Here is a 19,417-nt window from a genome sequence, read left to right as displayed (position 1 = left end):
GTCCCTGCTCTAATTAAATTTAAAATAAAATAATTTGAAATCGCATTTACATTTTTATAGTCCTTTTTACACTACTGTTAAAACCATATCTCGTGGTGGTTGTCAAGAGGACCACCAACTTGTAGCTTTGGTGCTGCTCCTCCTGTCGAGGATGCACGTTTATACAGTGCGTTCTCCTAAAACGCTGCATGTTATTTTCATGACGCGAATTGGATATAACGCGATGAATGTGTAGTGACTCAGATCGGAGACAGAAATAACTGGAGGCACTTTTATTTACCAATCACCATCGGGGTAACACACACGATGATCTTGAGCAGCACGACAGGGATTCCACTTCCAGCAAAAGCCCCGAGCTCCCGCTCAGGGTCCCCTCTTATACTCCCAGCGTGGCTCCGCCTTGGCCACGCCCCCCTTCTGGAACCATCTCGCAGGTTCCCGATGGGCTCCTCTATGACCTATCCCCTTTAGATGTCCCCTCTCGTGTCTATCGTGGCCTGCTGACGCGAGTACTGCCGTACACTGCAGTTACCCTTTTACGCCAGCAGCCAGCACTATACCACTACAAATTAATGAGGGAACACATTTTCATAACCCGGATGTCAATTGGATATAACGCGATAAACGTATGAGGGAACACATTTTTATAACGTGGATGTGAATTGGCTATAACACGATGAATTTATGAGGGAACACATTTTTTATAATGCAGATGTCAATTGGATATAACGTGATAAACGTATGAGGGAACACATTTTTGTAATGCAGATATGAATTGAATATAACGCGATGAATATATGAGTGAACATATTTTCTATAACGTGGATGGGAATTGGATATAACCCAATGGACGTATGAGGGAAGACATCTTTTATAATGCGGATGTGAAATGAATTTAACGCAATTAATGTATGAGGGAACACATTTTTTATAACACGGATGCTAATTGGATAGAACGCGATGGAGTGACCAGAACTACATTGCGCGAGGAGGAATAAGCGGTTGTACGGCTGCCTCGGCGTAGCATCACACAAGGCGGGATGCTGCTGGATGCTTCTAGACGCTACCCACGCGTCTCTGTATTTGTTCAGCCTGCGTTACGCATCTCACGTGTTATCGCAGACTGTGCTTTAACTCTCTATATCCAATAAAATGTATCATAACGCGATTTTTCCATTACGCTGTGTTCTTCAGGAACGCAACTACTACCACGTTATAGGAGAACAGACTGTATGTTGAACTTCTTTCGCACCGCATGTGGCTCACCTTACTCATCGGATATGCCCTGAATGCTGCCACAGGAGCCTATCCAAAAGGACGGCGACAAGAAGAAGAGCGACAAGAAGAAGAAGAAGAGCGACAAGCGAGGAAAGTTGGACCCTTCCCTCCTGCGCGCCCTGTTCTTCACGTACGGCTGGGTCCTGCTCGAGTCGGGAATCTTTAAGCTCATCTACGACCTGCTGACCTTCGTGAGCCCGCAGATCCTCAAGTACGTCGGCTTCCGCGAGGAGTCGTTTTGCATCGGTGATTGCGCATTGTTTGTACGTGCGTGTGTGTGCGAACGTGGGACTTCTTTCACACCGTGCGTAGGCAACCGTTCTGTTTGGAAAAGCAGGAAATAAAAAAACGCTACAAAAAATGGTTAATACCGGTTTGCCACACGTATAGAAATGCCAAGAGTAATAAATGAAACACGTGCGCTCAGACTTAGCTGAGCTGCCCATTCTGATCGTGTGAAGAAACAACTGTGTCCAGATCTTAGATGCACAACGCAGGTTGTCAACCCACAGGGTGATTGCATTGTTGCACGTGATAGCAAATATTCGTTTAGTCTTCATGAAAGAACAAAACTGACAAATGCCGAATTGCGCAATGCAATTAAGCGTTCTTCTAATTCGCCGCTTTGCATTTAATCCGCGCCTCCGATTAGCATGGTTGGCTACGAAGGGCACGAAATAAGTTCAACATACACACATACAAGGCATTTTTATTCCTATTATTAATGATAGACGACATTAATTTTGAACGCTTGTGAACTGCGAGAGAAAAGGGCATCTCCGTTGACTGCCTTGGCTGTGCTGCGCTCGACGTTGCAGGTTGCTGATCGGGTTCACGGAGGACCAGAACGTGATGGAGTGGAAAGGATACTTCTACGCCATCCTGCTGTTCGTCACGGCACTCGTGCAGTCGCTGCTGCTGCAGCAGTACTTCCAGCGCTGCTTCCTGTTCGGGATGCGGGTGCGCACCGCCGTCATCGGCGCCGTCTACAAAAAGGTGCTGCACGCGCTCCAGTTTCGTTTCACGCGTCAGTTATTTACACGTCTGTGTTTGTGTGTGTGTTGAATTCTTTCGCACCGTACGTAGCCAACTGTGCTGGTCGCACGTGCGGAGGAAGGACAACAAACTAAACACAAAAAAGCAGTTCTAAAGAAATTCGTTTTCTTTTTAGATTTAACAGTGCATAGCTCCACAGTGGTAAAACCAATTCTTATACTTTGATACTGGCAGGAGAGCAGAGGCGTAGCTAGGATATTTTGCGCCCGGGGACGAACTATAAAATTGGCGCCTCCCCCCCCCCCTCGTTTAATCACATTTTCCTATTACATCGAATAAGGAATAAAAATTACAATTTTAATGAAACATTGTATTTAAAGAAGCAAATTTATAGAAATTATATTACATGGCTCACTCAGTCACTGTCGTAGACTGGTTGACATAGTCTACAAAAGACTAATTTTTCTTGATTTCACTGTCGCAAACTGGTCAATCACGTAATCAAAATCTGTTTTTTCCAATGTTTCTCTTTCAACGCTAAGAAGAGCAAGATCGCTGAGACGATATTGTCCCATTGAAGTACGCAAATACGACAAAATAAGTTTCAATTTGCTGAACGACCGCTCACAACTTGCAATTGAAACTGCTATTGTTAATAAAAATTTGCAGTGAAATTCGCAAATTCGGAAATATGTAGTCTCCATAAAACACAATAAAACCAAGAAGATCCAAAGAAGTTTCTGGTAGAACTTCATTCCGGTTACTAAGCAGCATTTTGCAATCTCCAATTTCTGTAAAAAGTTCGTGGCCATTGATGTCGATGTCATAAACATTTTCTAAATCTGTGCAATTTCGACGAATTGCATCGACATCTGTGTCGGAGTTTTGACGTCCAGCAGAAATCCAAATTTTGTGTTCAGGTCTTTTAGTCGTAAAAACCGTGTTGACATCTCCTGTTGAAGTCGATAAAATACGCTCTTCATAACGCGCACAATTTCATCTTCTGCTGAAAGTCCTGCATCTCTTGCCAGTTCTCCTGGCATCTTCCGACGTCGCCTAATTATTCTGTCCACATCGATCCCCCAGGCTGTGCATCTTGTTTTGGCGTTTTCTACAGCAACTTGGCTCAAATCATCACGAAGCTTGACAAATTCATGCTCCAAAGATTCAAGATCAATTGCTGCTTCCTTGAAATTCATAGTAGGATCCTGTAAGCGCTTCTGAACACGATCAGTTTTTCCAAGAATGACATTCCAGAAATGTAATAAAACTATGAAGTAAAAATTTAATACGCATGCCTGTAACTGTTCTGCATCACTTCTGGTTTCAGGTGTCATAGTTACGTCCTCCGATAATTTGTCTAGCAGCCCTACTAGTTCATCCAGTGCTTCATAGATAGCTTTAACAGCTTCTGATCGTGCACTCCAGCGTGTTTCAGGCCATCGTAGTTTCCGCCACCAAAAAACAGGCCAGTGACTAAGGCTGAAAGACTGCGCCTGTGTGTTGTTTGGGACGTTCTTCCATGTAAGTTCTTAATGGGCGCGCGTACCAAAATGTAATTACATGACATGTAGGCTGTGTGTGGCGGGATATATAAACTTTTAGGTTGAGGTGTAGATTTGTGCAGTAGTTTCAGGCTGCCGCGCCCGCCGCAATAAGTTATAATGTAACGTCGTAAGCCTAATTTTGGCGCCCCTTTACCTTGGCGCCCGGGGACATATGTACCCCCCTGCCCCCCCTAGCTACGCCTCTGCAGGAGAGGTCCTATATTATTGACTTCTATATTATTTTTTGCCTGTTTCAGCGGTGCGTTAAAAAAGCTATGTTTTTATATTTGATATGCATATTCACAGAATTGTTACGCAATTGTATGTATGTTCTCCCAGGTATCGTTTTGAAGACCCAGAGGGTGACTGACATACACTTGCGATTTACATATATAGATATATGAACTACTCCGCCATAACGACACTTGTTCTTGTTTCCTTCGGGAACACAGTCAGGTTCAGATTTTCACTTCTACCACGGCGTTCCGGGTCGTTCCGGCCAATGGGAGCCACGATGGCGAGATGTTAACTACCTCGCCTGGTATACGGGTGGTCGGTGGTTCGATCCCGAGCCTGACGCCTGCATATTTGTAGTTTGTATGTTTCTCTCCCCGTGGTCGCGTGGATTTTTCTCCGTGTCCTCCGGTTTTTGACTCCACACTTAGAAACATGCATTTGGAGTATTTGGCTGCTCTCAATCTCCACGTGATAAGCCACTTCGTTGCGCAATCATTTGTGGCCAGGTCAATTCTGAATAAGAGCTATATAGCTCAGTGGGCCTTACTTGGTAAAATTAAAAATACTAATTTTAGTTTGAATAGTTTCACTTCCACCCTCGGATGCATTTGACAAAGTTGAGTAGGTCGAGGTGATAAAGGTGCATTGAAATATTATAATACTCCGATTGATGCTCCTACTGTTGTGGAGTGACTCATGCATGCAGCCAGCTATGGCTGCAGGGTTTTGGTAGTACATGTTGCTTATGCCATTTATTGTGAAAATTCCGTCACAGTTCCTATGATCACTGTTTCATTGGTTTCATGGCTTTATTTTGGTGATTTCGAAAAGTGTATTGGTTTAGCCACATTTGTTTGTTGTAGTACAGAGTTAGACTGATGGCCTTAATCTAAGTTGTCTTGTGGTTGTTGTTGGTTGTTTGACTTGCATCCCACTGGGATTTTTGCACACAGCGTTGGTGTACGGTGTTTTTTTCTGCAATATTTTGCTGTCTTTTCTTGGATTTTCTGTTTGCACTCAGTTACATAGTCACTTTAAGATGTTTTTTGTTCGTGTTTTTGTTTTTTGTTTGTTGCGGTTGCACCCGATTCAAGAGCCGAATTGCTCACAGCGCTATACCTAATAAATGAACTTGAACTTGAACGTGCGTGCGTGTCTGTGCGTGCGCGCCACTAACGACGATCGCCTTGGTCTCTGCCGCTTGCGCAGTCCCTCATCATGTCCAACGCGGCACGAAAGGACTCCACGATCGGCGAGACCGTCAACCTGATGTCGGCCGACGCGCAGCGCTTCATGGACGTGGCCTCGTTCATGCACCTGCTGTGGTCGGCGCCGCTGCAGATCGTCATCTCGCTCGTGTTCCTGTGGATCGAGCTTGGCCCCTCCGTCATGGCCGGCTTCGCGGTCATGGTGCTGCTCATTCCGTTCAACGCCGTGCTCGCCACGCGCTCACGCGCCCTACAGGTCCGGGACGCACCGGCGGCTGAGCAGTCGACGTTCCGTAACGATCAGTTTAACGCCCAAACAAACGTACTTTATAATGTTTATACAATGGATATGAATACATTACGATACTGACAACATTATACAGACATAATGTTAAAAGAAACATGGTTGATAAATGCATTAATTCATATTTACTGTACCTACAATAGCCTGTCGTTAACAGAGGAATGTTCATCTTCTTGGTTCTTTCGGTAAAGTCACAAGAACCAAGAAGATGAATCCCTGCAGTCACGAAAGCTTTAAATCGAAAAGAGGAATGTTCGGTAAGCGAACACATTGGGCTCTATGGAGGCACTACATTACTATACACTACACTATACACTGCACTACTATACACTACACTATACACTACACTATACACTGCACTACTATACACTACACTATACACTACACTATACACTACACTATACATTACACTATACACTAGACTACTATACACTACACTACTATACACTACATTACTATACACTACACTACTATACACTACATACTATATACTACACTACTATACACTATACACTACTATACACTATACCCTACTATACACTATACACTACACTATACACTACACTACTATACACTACACTACTATGCACTACACTATGCACTACACTACTATACACGACACTATACACTAGACTACTATACACTACACTACTATACATTGCACATTGGGCTCTATGGAGGTTCTACTCTACGCACTGCACGTGTGTGCGTGTGTTTGGTGTGGCTGTTCCTCACAAATCGCCGTCATTCAGCAACCAAATGGTTGCTGAACAATGGCCAAAAAAACCACGTCATGAAATTGGGCCGAGTGTCTCCGCAGTCGAACACCAGTTGCTATCTCAGTAGTTGCTATTTGTTGAAACTGTGTATTATTTATATATGTAATTTTTTTTTTATTGTTGTTGCTGTTTCAGGTGAAAAACATGAACGAAAAAGACAAGCGCATTAAACTTATGAACGAGATCTTGAACGGAATCAAGGTGGGTACCAGGAAAAGGCGTTCAAGTGCAGGCATGTCTTGAGACGCGTGGATTTGAACAGAGAGACTCGACGGAATCTTCTTGGTTTTTTCGGTAAAGTCACGTAGAAGGGAAATAATAAAATAATAAAAATAAAACATAATAAAATACAATTCTCACGACGTTTCGGCCACAACGCAAGCAGCCGTGCTTGCAGTCACGAAAGCTTTAAATCGAAATTTAGACTCGACGGACTGAAGAGATCGGTCCGCGAACCCACCACGTGCACCCATCCGCCGCGCACGACGTTACCGCCGCTCGCGTCGCCGACATGGTGCTTGTGCGTCCCATCTCAGATCCTCAAGTACTTCGCGTGGGAGACGTCGTTTGAGCAGAAGATTGGCGACATCCGCAACAGGGAACTGAAAGTGATGCGCAGCTTCTCCTACCTGAACGCCGTGTCGATCTTCTCGTACACCTGTACGCCCTTCTTCGTGAGTTCTCCCCTTCCCAGCTGTTAACCCTTGACCTGCGGCAATATCCCCACAGCGCGTGCAGCCTTAACGCCGTAGTCGTATCCCACCTGCAGTCGTGACCATTTACTTCAAGGGTTAACCCGTAATCATAGCTTTTACCCTTATAGCCATAACCATAGTCATATCCCTGCAGTCGCTTGCTCGCGCTGCTGCTGGTAAAAGGGACATCCACTAGAGCAGTGGTTCTTAACCTGGGGTGCACGCTGTACCCCCCGGGGATGCGGGATGCCCTTTCTGGGGGTGCGAGACATGTCCAGATTTTTTTAGAAGGTAAATAATCGAAAACACAAATTAAGCACGGCGCATAAGTACAAATACTTTGTTTCACCAAACCTATGTATTTATTTATTCCGATTGAGAACCAAAGGGGTGCAAGGCTGCAGTAAAGATTAAGACCCACTGCACGAGAGGAAGCTCTATAGAGCCCCTCTAGAGGATATTTTATTTTATCCTCCTCTTCCACGCTGGCCAGAACGTCTTGGAAGAGGAGGGACATACACCACACTCTACCCCATCGTACGCGGCCTGCAGATCGGCTCACGGCGGGGCACCGGTCTACGCCGTCTGGGGTGCACAAAAAGCCACACGGGCGATTTTAAGAAACTTGCCGATTGTTTTTACTGGGAGGTCTCGAGTCCCAATGGGCCAATCGTCACACCGCCACAGTGGCGGCAGCACCATCCATAACAGTGGGACTGTAGCCCTTAATTTTCTACTCGTAATCTCAAGACTCGTCCGTAATACAGTGTTTTTGGGTTAGATCGCGTAAATATAAAAATGTGTCGTTAAACCCGCCACCACCCGACAGAGCCAATGAGTAAGGTTTGTCAAGTAAACAGAACCTGCCAATTCGTTACTAGTACAGCACACCGGTGTGTTGGAGAGCAAAGCCACAACATTTACATTATGAGTACGAACTTTCGCCAGTAATTACAACTAGCATCATGAGGCGGCAGCCATATTTGTGGAGAAATCCTCCTGTTTCATTCCTTTATATATTAACGCGATCTAACCCCAAACAAAACTGCATTATGCATGACATTGGCCGTGAAAGCCCACATGTTAAACTCAAGACTCGTGTTCGTTATTCTAAACCTCAAACAAATTCCAGAGAGCCGTGGCCACCTTCTCTCCTCGCGACATCTCCGTCAATAATTGTTTTTTTTTACACTTCTATCTGGCAACAAAACTGACACCTTTTTTACAAGGAGTCATGTTTGCATAGACCACAATACCTGCAGCCATAATGCAAAAAAAAACATAACTCTGATAATATATGCACTGTCCTTGAAGTTGATTGGTCCACACCCGAGACAGCTTTCCTTACAGCCTAGTCTCTCATGGTGTTGGACCAGATGACGCCAAAAGGCGCATAACTCAAGGACAATGTTTAACACGTAGGCTTTCGCGACCAATGTTATTCATAATCAACGATTTTTGGGTTTAGATCGCGTTATTTATAAATGTGTCGTAACCCTCCACCACCCGACACGGCCAATCAGTAAAAAATGTGTCACGTTGACAAAAGACAAATAGTTCACTGCTTTAGCCCACCGGTGTGTTGAAGCCACAACATTTACAATTTGAGTACGACGTTTCGCTGGTAATTGCATCCAGCATCATCGGGCAATTCGCCAGCATCATCGGGCAATTCGCCATTCTGGCGAATTGCCCAATGATGCTGGATGCAATTACCAGCGAAACGTCGTACTCAAATTGTAAATGTTGTGGCTTCAACACACCGGTGGGCTAAAGCAGTGAACTATTTGTCTTTTGTCAACGTGACACATTTTTTACTGATTGGCCGTGTCGGGTGGTGGAGGGTTACGACACATTTATAAATAACGCGATCTAAACCCAAAAATCGTTGATTATCAAGGACAATGCACCATCAGAGTATGAGAGCTCGGGGTAAGCATTTACACCATTGGAACCTCATTTGCCAGTAAAAAATATGATAATTGTTATTTTTTTTACCCTTCTATCTGGCAACAAAACTGACACCGTCAATGCTCTCCCACTGCGCTGGCCCATGCAGGTGTCGCTGGCCAGCTTCGGTGTGTTCGTGGCCGTGAGCAAGGACAACGTCCTGGACGCCCAGAAGGTCTTCACCTCCATCTCCCTGTTCAACGTACTGCACGTCCCCCTTGTCATGCTGCCCATGCTCATCTCTTACATCGTGCAGGTAAATAACAACAACAACAACCGCCGTTGGCCACTAAGTGGCGGTGATGTCACCACGGCGCTTGTGCCACGCTAGTTGCACCTTGACGCCACGTGAAGTGTCAAAGGCTCGCTGCTGGCAGGAGGTCACGGAACAGACTCAGCTGTCGTGGGGTTGACTGGATGAGATGACTGGCAGATGCACCGGCTGTGCTCTCCACTGTGCCAACTCGCTGCGTTGTATCTGCCCGGTTCTCCGCTCATTGATGTGAGCATTGCTCCTCTGCCCTCCTTTGTTTTTTGGAGGGTGACTGCCCTCCAACTGCACAATAGCGACCTTTGCGAGCCTGCTCCAGGTATACGCATCATTATTAAAGCAGGTAAAGGTGCAGCCCTGAAATTGCTTGCTCACACCACCGCTAGCAAGAGAGGCCTCCATGAGAGGGACCTCTATTTGGCCGACTTTAGTACACCGGCCAGACGTCTTGGAAGAGGTGGCGACACTTTACCGCACCACGCACGACCTGCTGCTCGAACAACAGTGGTTGTACCCATTCATACTTGTGGGTGGACGAGTTGGGGGCGATTTAAGAAACGTGCATCATTGTTTCACTGCTGATGTAAGTTACACAATTGGTCAAATTTTCTTTTTAATGCTTCTTCTCACGTTTCCATTTTTTTCCGTTGAAACAAATCGCCAGAAAAAGAAAAATAGGTTTACCCTGATTGGAAATAAAATAGGCGTTAAGATGTTCAAACACCACATAGATACCTTTTGAAAGGAATCAAGTCAAAAAGGGTAGAAAAAAAACTATTCTTATTTTTCATACTTTGTTACTGGCAACAAAAAAAGGTTCCATAAATTGCCAGAAAGTCGCGCTCCACCAACGTTTTCGTGAGGCCTTTTTTTCCATGCAGCGGAATATTTCATCGCCGTCTAAATCTACTCTCCTCCTCCTTTCTCGCCAGCCAATCTCTCCACTGCTGTGTGCTACACCTGCCACCCTCCCCTCCCCCAGTTTCCACTTTATTCAATTAACCCTTCTTGCTCTAACTATTGCACAATGATCGGTGAAGATAATCACACTTTCAGCTCATCGCTGATAGTCAAAGCTATTCTCAACATCGATGTTCTCATGTTGGTACATTGTTTAACGCTTCGGCTTTCGTGACAAATGTTATCATTGATAGAGGTTTTTTTGTGGTTGATTAACTGTGAATAACCCAATCAATAATGGATATCCATTGTAATTTATATGACTACATTAACCTCACCCTCTGGTCCTCGCATCTGATTGGCTCACAAGTGATGACATCACATTTATCCTCCATCTATTTAAGACTGAAACAGGAGGATTTCTCCACAATTCTGGCTGTTACCTGATGAGGCTGGTTGTAATTACTCTCGAAACGCAGTGCAGTCCTCGAATTGTACATTTTGTCGGTTTACTCTCCAACACGTTGTGTTTACGTGACAAACCATACTAATTGGCCGTGTTGGGTGATGATGGGTATTAAAAAGAAATCTCTATTTTGGTGCATTGTGTTAAAAACAACAACAAAAATAATCCCAATTCTGTCTCACAACCGTGCAGGCGAGCGTGTCAACCAAACGTGTGAAGAAGTTCCTGAGCAACGATGAGCTGGACACATCGGCCGTTACCTACGACAGCAATCTGAGTGAGTTGGGGCCTCTGCCAACTCCACCCTCTGAACACCCAACTTGGAAGGCTGACAGTGACTGGGGGCAGTGGTGCACACGAGAAGGCGTGGGACACACGCACACACGCGGACCACCAGCAACGGAGAACTTGTTGACTTGTTTACAATCGGAGCACACGGATGGGCGTTCCGCAGAAAATGTGCACGCAAAGATGAGGATACACAGGACCCGACACCTACATAAAAGACAACAAAAAGACAAAGATCCCCCATATAGCCTGTAACAGACTGCTGAGGCAAGTGCTGTTAGCGAGCACCTATGAAGGTTGGCACGGCACACGAGGGGGTGGGTGGCCAACACCACGCCCGGCCGCCTTTGTCTCCATCGTGGCGATGTTTACACACCACACCAAGTACTAATTTTGAGGCTGAGTCGACCTAAAGGAGGCCCAAGACCGGTTCAGATAATCGTCACTGGTGTTGGCCGTGAGTGGGAATGAACTCGGTTTGCTAGGTTCAGAGCAGACTGCTACACTACCGCTCCCCACAGGACTCGACACCTATATACATGCATACACAGCATGCAAGTACACAGGATACATCCATTACAATAGGGGCATTTAAGATATAATCTGCACAGATTATGTATGTGTCAACTGGGGTATAACATGAACAGCTAAAACGTATTACAGTACTGTGGATATTTCCTCCATGAATGCATTTAGAGTAATTGGCTGCTACAAATGTGCATGATGAACCACTTAATTGGGCTATCATTTTTGGCCAGGTTGCTTCTGAAAAAGAGTTATTTAGATCAGCTAAAATAAAATAAAAAGTTCAATAGTTTAGTTTAGAAATGGAAGACCAAGGACTCTGCCATACTGAGAATGTATTAAGGTGCAAACCACACACCAGCTGTACATCACGGATGACTGCCCAACACAACAAGCCGTACCCTGGTGGAACAAGCGGCCTCCACCCAGCTACCACCCCGGATGCCGTAGAATGGCCCCAAAAACTAAAATTACAATTCTAGATTTTTTCAAACGCATATACGAAAGACGTTAATTGTATCTGGAACACAGCGGCATACAAGGTGACACACGTGGAAATCCAACAAACTCAGTCTACAGACGCAATTCCCGCGTTGGTGAATAATCCGTTTTTTCTGCTCTTAGGTTTTGTCGGTAAAGTCACGTAGGTAAAAATAAATAATAAAATAGAAATTTTTGTATAATAAAAATACAATTATAAATCACGACGTTTCGGAGGCAACACATGTCTCCGTCATCAGGTGGGACCGTCACAGCTAGATTTACTGTATCAAGTGAGGCAAAATTCCAAGATACAAGCTCTTAAATACAAGTTAAGGGGGGAGGAGGAGGGAGGGATTTATCTGAATGTGGTAGCCAATGAATGGAACGTGTTGGGGGGGGTGGGCGGGGCTAAAAGAGAACAATAGGTGCACATGTTGTTTTTACCCGTTGTCAGGACGGCTGCTTGCGTTGTGGCCGAAACGTCGTGAGAATTGTATTTTATTATGTTTTATTTTTATTGTTTTATTATTTCCCTTCTACGTGACTTTACCGAAAGAACCAAGAAGATGAATCCCTGCAGTCACGAAAGCTTTAAATGTATTTCTATTATTATTTCTATTATTTTTATTTTGTTATTTATTTTTACCTACGTGACTTTACCGAAAAAACCTAAGAGTATGAATCCTTGCAGTCACGAAAGCTTCAAATCTAGAACCATTTTTTCTGATTCTGGTTAAAATGTGATAATGGCTCCGTCACTAACGGGCAAATCACCAAGGCTCTTGGGTAAGGATGTAATTAGTTACATTTGTACGGTGCTTGCTTAAATTCCTCGCCAACTCAAAAGTTTTACATTACATTGTATTTCAATAGTTTTGATGTCTTTGCTGCAATCTAACCTAGGGGACCCCCCTTGTGGCAGCTGTTTCTGTGCGACACATGGTCCACGCAGCACTGGCCTGAAAGTTGGAATTAGTCTCACATTAGTCTACCAGTATTGGCCAATGTTGCCTCTATGGGGATTTTTGTTAGTAATTTGTAATTGATTACGTTTGGACCATTACACCGGCAGATATGGCCTGCTCTTTGTTGACTCATGCCACAGGATCTTTAATGTTCACTGTGATGTAGGTGGTGCAGAGTATTTATGGTCAATAAACTAACAGTATTAATTAGGGGTGGCTGCTGGGCTTGAACCACACATCTGTGCAGCAAGTGGAAAAACGCGCGACACACGCTGAGTTTATACGGTAAATGTAGTACAACATAATTACACAGCCCTTGGTCAATCCACTGCTGGATTAAGGCCTCCCCACGTTGTTGGACATGGGTGGTCATTTGACCATACTTCACCACCCTTAGTGCCAGTTGCTGACGGCTAGCCGAAAATATATTAGTTCTCACGTACGACAGGAATTAAGCTTGAAACCGAGTCTCAAGAGTTATTTTTCAGGAAAGTCCATTGGGATGTTTCACCGAACGCTTCTTGGGTGTTTTTTTTTAATCTCATCTGCTCGGTACTTAAACCCAAGAGTTGAGCCACTGTCGCGAAGCTGTGGGCCACGACAACGACACTGGCAATTCCTGGGAGTTTTTGGCAATATTAGGAAGGCAATGGAGCTATGCACTATGAAATCATCTCGAATGACAACGCATTTCTTTAGAACAATTTTTTTGTGTTTAGTTTGTTGTGCTTCCCCCACCCCTCCGATTAGCAAAGTTGGCATACGTACAATACTTCAGTGTGCTGGGTTGGAGAAGTATTATCTTTCAAAGAAATTTTTTTTTTTATTGAAAAAAAATTGAATAAATATTGCATTGTTTAGTATGTTACGGTTACGTGTGTCCACAGAGTCTGCCATTCTGATAGAAAATGCCTCATTTACCTGGGACAAGGGAGAAGAAGCGACCCTGAATGAGTAAGTGTGGTAATTCGCACGCGCTGCTTGCTGATTACGCTTGTACACTCTTCACTGGCTGTAGCAAGTGGATTCGCGTGTCTGAAATCAAAATAATCCACAGCTAATTGTCAGTCCACTGCTGCATTGTTTGACCATAAGTAATCATTCTAAAATAATCATGAGTTGTCCTTTTGGACAATATACATTACAAAATAATTATGCAGACAATTAATGTCTCTTCTTGTTTTTTTCGGTAAAGTCACGTAGAATGGAAATAAAAAAATAATTAAAAAATAAAACATAATAAAATAATTCTCATTATTTTATTAAGCATAGGTCTGTCGAGAAGACAGAGTCTCGACAGACCTGTTCATCACCTGAGGACGGCTGCTTGCGTTGTGGCCGAAACGTCGTGAGAATTATTTTATTATGTTTTATTATTTTTTTTTTTATTATTTCCATTCTACGTGACTTTACCGAAAGAACCAAGAAGATGAATCCCTGCAGTCACTAAAGCTTTAAATCGAAATTTTATTCATGTCTCCTTCACATATTTGTCTCTCCACACATAAAGAAAACTAATTTTGCACAACCCATTAGCCCCACGTGGACCTGCTGAGTGCATTATTTCAGCTGCATTGCTTCAAGACAAAGCAACACTCTGGACCAGTTTCACCACGCAGTGCCTCATCATTCTGCTCGAGTGTGCTCCATGAAGTTGAGGTTCCAGGACCGGTTTGGATGTCGCCCAATCTTACATTTGAATTCCCGTTGTTGAAGTTGTTGAGCGCAGTGCACTCATCGCCTGTGGCCACAACTCCCACCGTTTACCAAAGTGTGAACCCAGGTTGTAGTGTCCCTTTGTACAAGGGGGCATTGGGCAGCGCTCATCTTCACAAGTGACTCTGTCGCAATAGGTATCTCTTTGGTGTTTGGAATATCTTAACACAACTTTTGTTTTATTTCCAGGAAGGGTTAAGCCTATTCTTCTCTTCTCATAGGCAATGCTCAACTTGCATTGCCTTTGTCCTGTGCACCTTTTAGAGTTCTCTGGTCTAACACTGGCGAGACTAGGCCATAAAGAAGGCTGTCTCTGGTGTGGGCCATTCAGTTTCAAAGACAATGTAAATATTATCAGAGCATTTTTGTTTGCATGTTTTGCTACAGGTACGTGTGGCGAATGCAGACTTGATGCTTTGCAATATGTATCTATTGGTTGTTTGAGCATCTTAAGACCTCCTGTTTTATTTACAGGAAGAGTAAAGCCTCTTCTTATGTTTTGGCAAAAAGGTTCAATAGATATAACTGCTCAACCCGATGTATCAGTGCTTTGATACTTGTATTGTCTTTGTACTGTTCGCCTTTTGGTGTTCTCTGGTCTAACACGGGTGTTTGATTGTCAGAAAGAGTAAAGCCTATTATTTTCGTTTCACCATGGCTCTGTTACACATTCCATAATTCTGTAGTGCGCGAATTAGACGTAGACTTGTACTCGGAGGCAACACCTTTATTTAACACAACGGGTAACTCCTTAACAGGATTGTAACATAGGGTGGTGACCACCACGGCTAACTCCTCTAATACTCGCGGGCTATTCTATAACTGGACCCGGACAGCCAACGGGCTTCCTGGCCCACACGTGGAGACCGAGGATCGAGGATGGCGACTTCATACCCCGGGCCTTCCCTCCCGGGACCCCGCTTATATCTCCCCTGGCCTGGCTGGCTCCACCCCTCGCCACGCTTCCTTTCCAGAACCCTCGTGGGGACTCTTGATCCCCACCACGTGATCCTCTCACCCCCGACTGGGACCCCCCTGCCCCCTCTCGTCCGGTCACGTGTCCCCTCGGGTTCACGTCCTGGTTATGACCCCCTTCTCAGCGACACCCGTGCTCCGCCCCTACAGTACCACCCCACACACGGCACTGTCTCTGCACCATCGTGGCCCCCTTGAGGCCACCACAATTCCATGATGGGGAGCAGTCTCTCCAGAGCCCCATAGGATAACCCCTGGTGACGTCCCCTTAAAGTGGTACCTCATTTTATTGACCCAGAAGGGGATGGTGTGCCAAATCAATTCCTGATATTTGTGTTTGTGCACCAGCACCACAAGTGCTGAGTGTAATCTCGAGATGTTGTACTCTCCGTGTGTGCTGTGGAATGGGCAGCGTGTCGGTGGAGGTGCCGGTGGGCAGCCTCGTCGCCGTGGTGGGACAGGTGGGCGCGGGAAAGTCTTCGCTCATTGCAGCCACGCTCGGAGAGATGGAAAAGCTGCAGGGCACCGTCGCAATGAAGGTGCGGTCGACCGGCACGGGCGCACCGCGTCGACAGGACGCCGTGCCGTGTGAGCGGCACTGGGTGACTTTACAACGATTTGCTTCGAATCTATACGTGGAGTGGCAGTGTTACGCATCGTTACGAGGGTGAAGTTGAAATAAGCAGAAATTCATATGTGTGTACGGTAAAATCAGAAGAGTGAGGAGAGAGATAAGGTCGAATAGGAAAGTTCTTGAGGTGGTTCAGGAGGACAAAGTCTTAATTTTAATGATCCAGACAAGGCAACAGATGTAGATTCATCATGCACGCGTTCTCTCTGTACCTTGATTCACACATTAAAATGCAGATACTGTACGCTTGTGTATGGGAGTGTTGGCGCAGTGGTTAGTGCAGTGCGCTACAGACCTAGGTAACCCAAGTTCGATTCCCACTCAAGGACAAGATCGGTGACGAATAATTGAATTTGTCCTGGGCCTGCTCTAGGTCGACTCACCCATAAATCAGTACCTGGTGCGGTGTGTAAACATCAGAATTGGTGAGTCGAAGGCAGCAGCCGTGATGCTGGCTACCCACTCACCTCGTGTGGCGGGTGGCCGCCCTTCACAGTTGCTACTCGCTAGCAGCACTTTGCCCAAAAGTCCGTCAAAGGCTACACGGGGGGACCTTGTTGTTGCAGGGCTCGGTGGCGTACGTGCCGCAGCAGGCATGGATCCAGAACTGCACGCTGCAGCAGAACGTGCTGTTCGGCCTGCCGCTCGAGCCGGAGCGCTACGCGCGAGTCATCGACGCCTGTGCCCTCAGTGCCGACCTGAAGGCCCTGCCCGCCGGGGACCAGACGGAGATCGGGGAGAAGGTGAGACTCTCGCTCGTTCACTTGCGTGCTCACTCACTCGCCCGCTCACTCACTCACCTCTCACTTGCTCGCCCACGCATTCACTCGCTCATTCACTCACTCACTTGCTCGCCCACTCGTTCGCTCATTCACTCGCTCATTCACTCACTCACTTGCTCGCCCACTCGTTTGCTCATTCTCTCGTTCATTCACTCACTCACTTTATCGCTCACTCGTTCGCTCATTGGCTCGCTCATTCACTCACTCATTCACTCACTTGCTCGCTCACTCGTTCGCTCATTTGCTCATTCACTCAACCACTCATTCGCTCATTCACTCGCTCATTCACTCACTCACTCGCTCGCCCACTCGGTCGCTCATTCACCCGCTCCCTCGCTCACTGCCTCAGTTTCTTGGCCACATTCACAGTGGCTCGGAGTGACCAAACGATGCCCACAGTTGTCATCGCCGATCCGCCGAACAACAGAAAATCTTATTCTGTTTGTGCCTGTTAGTTTTCTCGGTTCTGCATCTGCATGTGTGACTGAAGATGCTCTGGCATATTTTGGAAGCATGAGACTCCGACATGAAACTCTAATGGCCTAATTCAACTAGTCCCGGCATCTCGGCTTTTAATATTTTTAACATCAGAGGCATAAACGTTCCATCTGCTGCTACTAGTTTCCCCATAACCCAACAATTATATCTGGTGGTGCATCCTTTTCAGGATTCACATGATCAACTGCATTGACAAGTAACAAACAGGACATTAAGCACGACCAGCAGTCATAGGTACAACTATTATATGAACTAAACAATTTTTTATTTTACCAGGTAAGGCCAACTGAGCTATATAGCTCTTTTTCAGAAGCGACCTGGCCACAAATTACAGCTCGACGAAGTGGCTTATCGCATGGAAATTTACAGCAGACAAATACTTTAAACGCATTTTGATTCTACATGTAGAGGGAAAAACCGGAAGACCCGGAGAGAAATCCACACGACCACAGGGAGAACATGTAAACTCCAAATACACAGGCACCAGGGTTGGGATCGAACCCACGCCCTCCTGTATACCATGCGAGGTAGTTAACATCTCGGCACTGTGGCAGCCCAATTCATCAACGCTATAGCCAACTGGAGCGCTCTCAACCGCTTGCACGACCCCACACACGTTGAGAAACCAACGGCGTAGGACGCTACCTGACTGGCGGTCACTGCCGTCTTTTGCGTCCGTCTCGCCGTCATTTCAAAAGCGATGAAAAGGAACTGACCGACGCCTCTGCTCCGCGTCTCCCGCAGGGGATCAACCTGTCCGGGGGGCAGAAGCAGCGCGTGTCACTGGCGCGCGCCGTCTACAGCGACGCCGACGTCTTCCTGCTGGACGACCCGCTGTCCGCCGTGGACGCGCACGTGGGGAAGCACATCTTCACGCACGTCATCGGGCCCACCGGGATTCTCAAGAACAAGGTGGGGGAGCGCGCTCTCTCTCTCTCTGGGAGGGCGGCCGTGGCGAGCTGCGCTTTCAGGGATCGTAAAGACGCTCTTCCCCACCCACCCATCCACCCTTGGCCTCCCGTATTTTAAGGAGAAAAGTTGGGGGTGCGTCTTCTGGGCCGGTTGTTGTGTGTGTGTGTGTTCGTGTGGGGACCCAGGTTCGATTCCCGCTCACGGCCGAGACCGGTGACGATTATCTGAAGCGGTCCTTGTCCTCCCCTAGGTCGACTCAGTTTCAAATGAGTACCTAGTGCGGTGTGTAAACATCACTGCTGGGGAGAGAAAACCGGCCAGGCCGTGGTGCTGGCCGCACACCCCCTCGTGTGCCGTGCCGGCCTTTATAGGGGCTCGCTAACGGCATTTGCCCCAACGGTATGTTTAGGCTACACATGGGATATTTGTATTTGTTGTTCGTGTGTTCGTGTGTAAAGGGAATCTTTGTGTATATGTGGGGAGGCGGCCGCCCACCCACTCGTGTGCCGTGCCGGCCTTAAGAGGGGCTCGCGAAGAGACACTTGCTCCCAACAGTCTGTAAAAGACTACACGGGGGGGGGATCATTGCTTTTTTTTGTGTGACCAGATTTGTCTAACTTCATTAGGACCGGGCACAGGTTTACGGTGCGCCTTACTCTCTTTGCAAGTGCGAACGTGACAATCTGAGCATCTTATTACTCTGGGATGACAAGAAAAAATCACGGTAAGCTTCAAGTGGCTGCTGTGCGATTTGCGACTAAAGTCGGCGGTTGCCACCCGCCGCTCCGCGCCCGCCTCTTCCCGCAGACGCGCCTGCTGGTCACCCACTCGGTGAGCTTCTTGTCCATGGTGGATCAGATCGTGGTGCTGCAGGCCGGCCGGGTCTCCGAAATTGGCACCTACAAGCAACTTGTCATAAATGGCGAAGCTTTCGCCGAATTCCTGCGCATTTACGACTCCCAGGAGAAGGACGGGGACAAGAAAAACGCCACCGACCTGGACAGCGGTGAG

At 46.4% G+C, this 19,417-nt stretch overlaps 1 protein-coding gene across 1 annotated transcript in view; it reads left to right on the top strand.

The window, feature by feature from the left end:
- The window catches only part of LOC144727246 (ATP-binding cassette sub-family C member 2-like), a 70,851-nt gene that overhangs the window by 27,719 nt on the left and 23,715 nt on the right, over positions 1-19,417 (top strand). Inside the window, exons 9-20 of the mRNA XM_078605934.1 lie at positions 1,302-1,489; positions 2,097-2,274; positions 5,268-5,522; positions 6,485-6,550; positions 6,886-7,023; positions 9,104-9,250; positions 10,824-10,908; positions 13,780-13,846; positions 15,996-16,122; positions 16,781-16,957; positions 18,239-18,406; positions 19,214-19,412. Coding sequence (XP_078462060.1) covers positions 1,302-1,489; positions 2,097-2,274; positions 5,268-5,522; positions 6,485-6,550; positions 6,886-7,023; positions 9,104-9,250; positions 10,824-10,908; positions 13,780-13,846; positions 15,996-16,122; positions 16,781-16,957; positions 18,239-18,406; positions 19,214-19,412 — 1,795 coding nt within the window. The remainder of the gene's footprint in view (positions 1-1,301; positions 1,490-2,096; positions 2,275-5,267; positions 5,523-6,484; positions 6,551-6,885; positions 7,024-9,103; positions 9,251-10,823; positions 10,909-13,779; positions 13,847-15,995; positions 16,123-16,780; positions 16,958-18,238; positions 18,407-19,213; positions 19,413-19,417) is intronic.

The sequence above is a fragment of the Lampetra planeri genome, chromosome 25 (genome assembly GCF_965212315.1).
Source record: "Lampetra planeri chromosome 25, kcLamPlan1.2.h2, whole genome shotgun sequence".
Lineage (NCBI taxonomy): Eukaryota > Metazoa > Chordata > Hyperoartia > Petromyzontiformes > Petromyzontidae > Lampetra > Lampetra planeri.
This window is presented reverse-complemented; position numbering and strand designations above follow the sequence as displayed.